The 5,750-nt window shown below is 39.7% G+C and overlaps 1 protein-coding gene across 1 annotated transcript; it reads left to right on the top strand.

The window, feature by feature from the left end:
- The first annotated feature begins 776 nt into the window (after window positions 1-776).
- Window positions 777-2,763, top strand: LOC140016431 (uncharacterized). Its single transcript, XM_072069945.1, has 5 exons — window positions 777-879; window positions 1,068-1,450; window positions 1,538-1,681; window positions 1,793-1,963; window positions 2,200-2,763. Exons 1-5 carry the CDS (start codon window positions 777-779, stop codon window positions 2,761-2,763), a joined length of 1,365 nt encoding a protein of 454 aa, XP_071926046.1.
- The last annotated feature ends 2,987 nt before the right edge of the window (window positions 2,764-5,750 follow it).

Genomic DNA, 5,750 nt, shown 5'->3' with positions numbered 1-5,750 from the left:
AACGACGGCGGCGTTTGCGCAGGAGAACCAACCACGGCAGTGTCTGGTAAAGGGGCAACCTGATAGCTTGCGTGGGTGTGTAGAGAAATCGCAACCCAGCAGCAAATTGCAACTAGAGGAAATGCGAGGTGAGTTGACCATAGAGTTGCGAGGCGCGAGAGCAGCGGTAGTAGACATGGAAGAAAGCGATGCGAGTAAGGAAGGGAGAGAGGTGGAACTCTCTCTAATGGCAGGCAATTTGTCATCAAGGATGGTGGTCACAGGCATTTCTTCGTCAGTGGAGAGGGTTAAGGATATATCGCAGACTGATTTTGGAAGGAAACCAGTGGATCAATGTGCAGCGGGGGAAATGAATAGGCTTGCTACTGTGGTATCGGAGGACGAAGAGCTTAATGAGTTGTAGGAATGGGTGGGCAATTTGTCTCCAAGGGGAGAATCTAATAAAGCAAGGATGAGTAGTGATAGTTTATCCTTTGCTGTGTTCAATCTAGACCCTGTTTTCATATCGAACTCCACGTTGCGACAAGTTGGGTCGCTTGCATTATCTCAACCAAAGAAAAGAGGTACTCGGCTGCCTTTTCCGTCAGATCGCACGTTACGCTCTAAGGTGACTTCTTCACAAAATTCTTTTGCAATGTTGTCTAATGATTAACTTTCTCTTTCGAAACATTCGGGGTGTCTCACGTGCCCCTAATCTTAAGAGATTCCGTAAATTAGTTAAAATGCACTCTATCTCTTTGGTAGCGATTTGTGAACCTAAGACCTCGATTGCAAACATGGATATGATTCGGATGAAGGTGGGGATGGATTTTTCTATTGCAAACCTGTGGGGTAGCATTTGGGTGCTTTATAAATCTTTCATTGATTGCCAAACGATAGGTGAGTCGGATCAACATCTCACTTTAAGCCTCCGATTCCAATTATTGGCTAAGGGGTCTACTTTTCATTTATTCATTCGAAGTGCACCGTCCAGGAGAGGGAAGGTTTATGGATCGAGTTGTTGAATGACAAGCCGGAGATAAAACCAGGGTTTCTTGTAAAGGACATTAATGTTATCTTAAATGCAGAGGAAAAAAGGGGTGGCCTACCTTTTAGACATATTCAAGGAATAGAATTATCACAGTTTATGTCATTGGCGGAAGTTGGGGATGCTAGGTTCTCTGGGTCTAGGTACATATGGTGTAACAATCGGCAGGGTATTTTAAGAGTTTGGAAGCGGCTAGACAGGCTTTTGCTCAACTCAGCTGATATGCTTATGGAGAATAATATTTTAGTGCAGCACTTGGGGAGAGACCCTTCTGATCATGCTCCTCTTTTGATATCGGCATCAACGAGATTAGATGACAAGCCACGGTCATTCAGATTCCTAAATATTTGGACCACAAAACCAGGTTTTATAGATGTGATTAAGGAGAGTTGGTCTATTTCCTCCCCTAGTTCCCCCCTTCAGGTTTTGTTGGCAAAACTGCGACGGGTTAAATAGGCACTAAGACTATGGTCAAGGGAATCTGTTGGTGACATCTTCTTGGCGATTCAGACAGCAGAACAGAGGGTGCTGGAAGCTGAAATAGATCATGATAACCATCCGTCAGAAAGGTCGTTGGTGGCTGTACAAGAGGCACGTGCAAGATTGAAGCATACTCTGGTGATTGAGGAAGAATTCTGGAGGCAGAAGGCTCGTGTCAAATGGCTATCAGATAAGGACAAAAATACGAAATTTTTTCACGCTGTGATGACAGAGAAAATAAGCAAGTCAGTGATTCATAAAATTAGGAAGACAAATGGTGACTAGGTGACTGATGAGTCAAGTATTTATAATGAGGCTGTCTCGTTCTTCCAAGAATTGTTTACAAATGAGAGAGAACAGTCCTCAAATAACATGCTAGACATTATTCCAAAGTTGATCACTGAGCAGGATAATGAGATGTTGATTGAGGTTCCATCCATGCAGGAAGTAAAGGAAGTAATTTTTCAATGGACGAGGAGAGTGCTACAGGTCCGGATGGTTTTACAGAAAAATTTTTCATGTCTACTTGGGAGATGGTCGCTAAGGATGTTCAAAGGGCTATTGTCAGTTTCTTTTGTGGTGCAACGTTGCCAAGAAGTATCTCAGCTACTTTAATTGTTTTATTGAAGATACAATGCCCTTAAGATTTCACTCAATATCACCCGATAAATTTATGCAATTTTATCAATAAGGTCATCTCCAAGATTTTATCTTGCCGGTTGGCAAAGGTTCTTCCTCACATTATCTCACCGCAGCAGAGTGATTTTGTGCAAGGCAGACAAATGGCGGATAATTTTCTATTAGCACAAGAATTGTTGAATGATATTAAAAAACCTAATAGGGGAGGGAATGTGATGCTCAAGTTGGATATGATGAAGGCATATGATAGAGTGTCTTGGTTGTTTTTGATACAAGTGCTTCGTCGATTTGGGTTTAGTGAAATTTGGATCGATATGATATGGAGACTGATATCAAATGTTTGGTTTTCTGTCATTGTCAATGGCTTGCCCCACGGTTTCTTTAAGTCCTCACGGGCTGTGAGACAAGATGACCCAATTTCGCCAGCCTTGTTCGTTATTAGTGCAGAGGTCTTGTCCCGTTCACTCAATGCACTGGCGGAGCATCGAAAATTCAGACCATTCAAAGTCCCTAAAGGCTGTTCTATGGTCACACATTTGGACTATGCAGATGACGTAATCATTTTAACTAGCGGCCTTAAAGCTTCAATAACATTGGTCAAAGAAGAAGTCGATTGATACTGTGCATTTTTCGGACAGCGTATTAATTGTCAGAAGAGTTGTTATTTGGTGCATCTCACCTTGTCTTTGCAATGACGTACGATGATTGGAATGGTAACCGGCTTCTCGTACAAATATTTTCCAATCAATATCTTGGCTGCCCCTTTATGTTGGAAGAAGGCGGATGCATTATTTTGCTAAACTCTGCGTCATGGTAACAACCAAAATCCTATCATGGAAGAATCAGGTCCTCTCATTTGGGGGGCAAGATTGTGCTGTTAAAGAGTGTTCTGTCTTCAATGCCAATCCACTTGTTAGCAGCTGCATCTCTTCCGAAGGGAGTCATTGCTTCCGTAGAAAGAGTGATGACAAATTTTTTGTGGAGCTCGACGTTATGGGCTAGCAATTTTATTGGTTAAGTTGGGGGAAGTTGTGTCGCCCACATCAGGAGGGTGGGATTGGAGTTTGTAATTTGACGAAAGTATATGATGCTTTTTTCATCAAGCTTTGGTAGAACTTTCGGCAAAGGAAATCCCTATGGGTTGAATTTTTAATAGCAAAATATAGTAGAAGGGTGCACCCTTGTTTGGCAGAAGAGAGCTATTCGCTTTCTTACACTTGGAAGAGGTTATGTTCGATTCAACAGTTGGTAGATGAGCATATTTGCTAGGTCATCAGTGTGGGATCGATGGATTTCTGACATGACAATTAGATGGGAACTGGGGCTATATGTCATCAGGTGAAAATTTTTCATGAGCATGTTGTGTCAGATTTTGTCTTTCAAGCGCAATGGAATATGCGGCTCCTTAATCAAGTTTTAGAGTCTGAGTTGTTTAGGCAAGTTGTGAAGATTTCCCTTTCATCCACTCATAGCTCTGATAGGATGGTGTGGGCTTTAACGCAGAATAGTTCATTCTCGATTTCTTCGACTTACACGCTTGTTTCGCAAGCTTCTAATTATTCTTGGGTGGTTTCGCATGTGTGGCTGAAGGGGTTTCCTATCAAAATCTCTTTCTTTATGTTATGGTTGCTACGTTTGCGTCTTCCTCTAATGAATCTGCTACGTAGATTTGGGGTATAGGGTCCGTCTAAGTGTCATTGTTGTTCTGAGCCAGCAGATGACGAGGTTAATCACATATTTTTGACAGGAGATTTAGCTAAACCAGTCTAGAATATATTTGAGGGTGTCCTGGGAGATTTGGATATGGTGTCCATGTTAAAACATGTGATGTTACAGTGGTGGCTGCGTAAGGGGCACAACGTGTATCTCAAGTTCATTTATCATACATTATCTATGCTCGTCTGCTGGGGTTATGGAAAGTGAGAAACAGGGGACTGTTTGATGGAAGGAAGGTGGGGTGGACGGAGGTGGCAGATCAGGTATTTTAACAGTTATGTGATTTACTACATTGTAATTTTCCGGAAATAACATGTTCTTTTGTCTCTTGGGATGTTCTTCACTCTTCGTTTGTAGCTCTGAAAAGAAGGGGTTTCTATTTTACCAATTACATAGTCGGCTCCTAGGGCAAGGTATAAGTTGAATTCGGATGGCTGTGCAAAAGGGAACCCAGGAGTTAGTGGGGGTGGGGGAGTTGTGCGAGATGGGGAAGGGAGATTTATTGTCTGTTATTCCTGTTTTTTTGGGTTATTGACCAGTTTACACTCGGATCTCAAGGCCATACTCTTTAGGGTGCGGTTTTGTATTGCTCGAGACTTACAAGACTTGCATGTTGAATTTGACTCACTTGTCTTGGTGTAAATACTCCAAGGGACATATGGTTGCCCTTGGAGACTGCAACATGAAGTGGATGAATTGCTCAGTTTTAAGCATCATTTCCGTGAGATAACCCATTGTTATAGAAAGACGAACAAACGCGCTGATTATCTAGCTAACCTTGGCGCAAATTCGAAGCAAGATGATGTTTTTGATGATTTTCGTTCTTTGCCGGCTATTGTCCGTGGGGAGATTATCATGGACACTTTAGATTTTCCTAATTTTCATAGAAAATTTCTATAGCTTAGCTAAGAATTTGTATTAAATAACTGTCATATGAATATTTTCATGAGATTGGATTTGTTAGCAGGGAGTTTCGTCCATTTATAAGGGGAAACTCTGCTAAAATTTTTAATAAAAAAAAGAGATTCTCATTAAAAAAAATCTATAAAACTAATTAAAACACACCAAAATTAACTAATAAAACACACTAAAAAATATGTAAAATATACACTTATCAAACTCCCCCACACTTGAACCATTGCTTGTTCTCAAACAATCAACACATCTCCAACAACAATGATTCAAGAGGTGAAACAGTAGATGCACTTTTTTTAATTCAATTCCTCATAACTTGGCAAACAATCATTATGTAATTATTCAATTTACACTAAATACTCATAATATCAAGTAAAGGAAAGATAAGTATATCCTAATTTTAACAAGTTAAACTTAATCTCTCACCCTAACTTGATTTCACAAGCAAGCAAATCACATAGTCAATTTATAGCTTTCCTCCTCCTATAATCATCCTTTCCTTAAAAATTTTAACTAAGAGTGATTTACGGCCGGACATCTTATTTAAATAGTGAAAACGTCTTTTGACGCGAAAATCGATACTTTTAGGTGAAGAACTCCGGTTACTCAACATTTTACTTATTTAAATTGCTATACATACTCTTAATTCAAGTATCTTTTTAAGCGAGTATCGACATTTATAGATGCCAACCTCTGGTTATTCGGTACCAGAATCATTGGAGTAGAACAGAACCTCTTATTCTTTCTTTTTTTTTTCTTTTAAAGTATAAGACAATAAGTAGACATTCCCTCGTAGAAAATGTATAAGAATAATCAAAGGAAGAGTATAGATTTTATTGATTATATCAATCACTTGTAAAATTAAATAAAGAAGAGAAATCTCGTTAAACATGCAAAATTATAGGCATAATTCTCCCTACTTTATTGGATATACTTTCTAAAATGTAAAAATCCTAATTGCATAATAACTATT

The sequence above is a fragment of the Coffea arabica genome, chromosome 11c (assembly GCF_036785885.1).
Source record: "Coffea arabica cultivar ET-39 chromosome 11c, Coffea Arabica ET-39 HiFi, whole genome shotgun sequence".
NCBI classification, from domain to species: Eukaryota; Viridiplantae; Streptophyta; class Magnoliopsida; order Gentianales; family Rubiaceae; genus Coffea; species Coffea arabica.
Note: the sequence above shows the minus strand (reverse complement) of the source record. Positions and strands in the feature narration are given on the sequence as shown.

What these genes read in the sequence shown, in the direction of transcription:
- LOC140016431 (XM_072069945.1), top strand. Translation starts at nt 777, where the DNA reads ATGGATATGATTCGGATGAAGGTGGGGATGGATTTTTCTATTGCAAAC. An exon ending in CATTGATTGCCAAACGATAG is followed by an intron (nt 880 to 1,067) that starts GTGAGTCGGATC and finishes TCTTAAATGCAG; the next exon opens with AGGAAAAAAGGGGTGGCCTA. An exon ending in CCCCTAGTTCCCCCCTTCAG is followed by an intron (nt 1,451 to 1,537) that starts GTTTTGTTGGCA and finishes TTGGCGATTCAG; the next exon opens with ACAGCAGAACAGAGGGTGCT.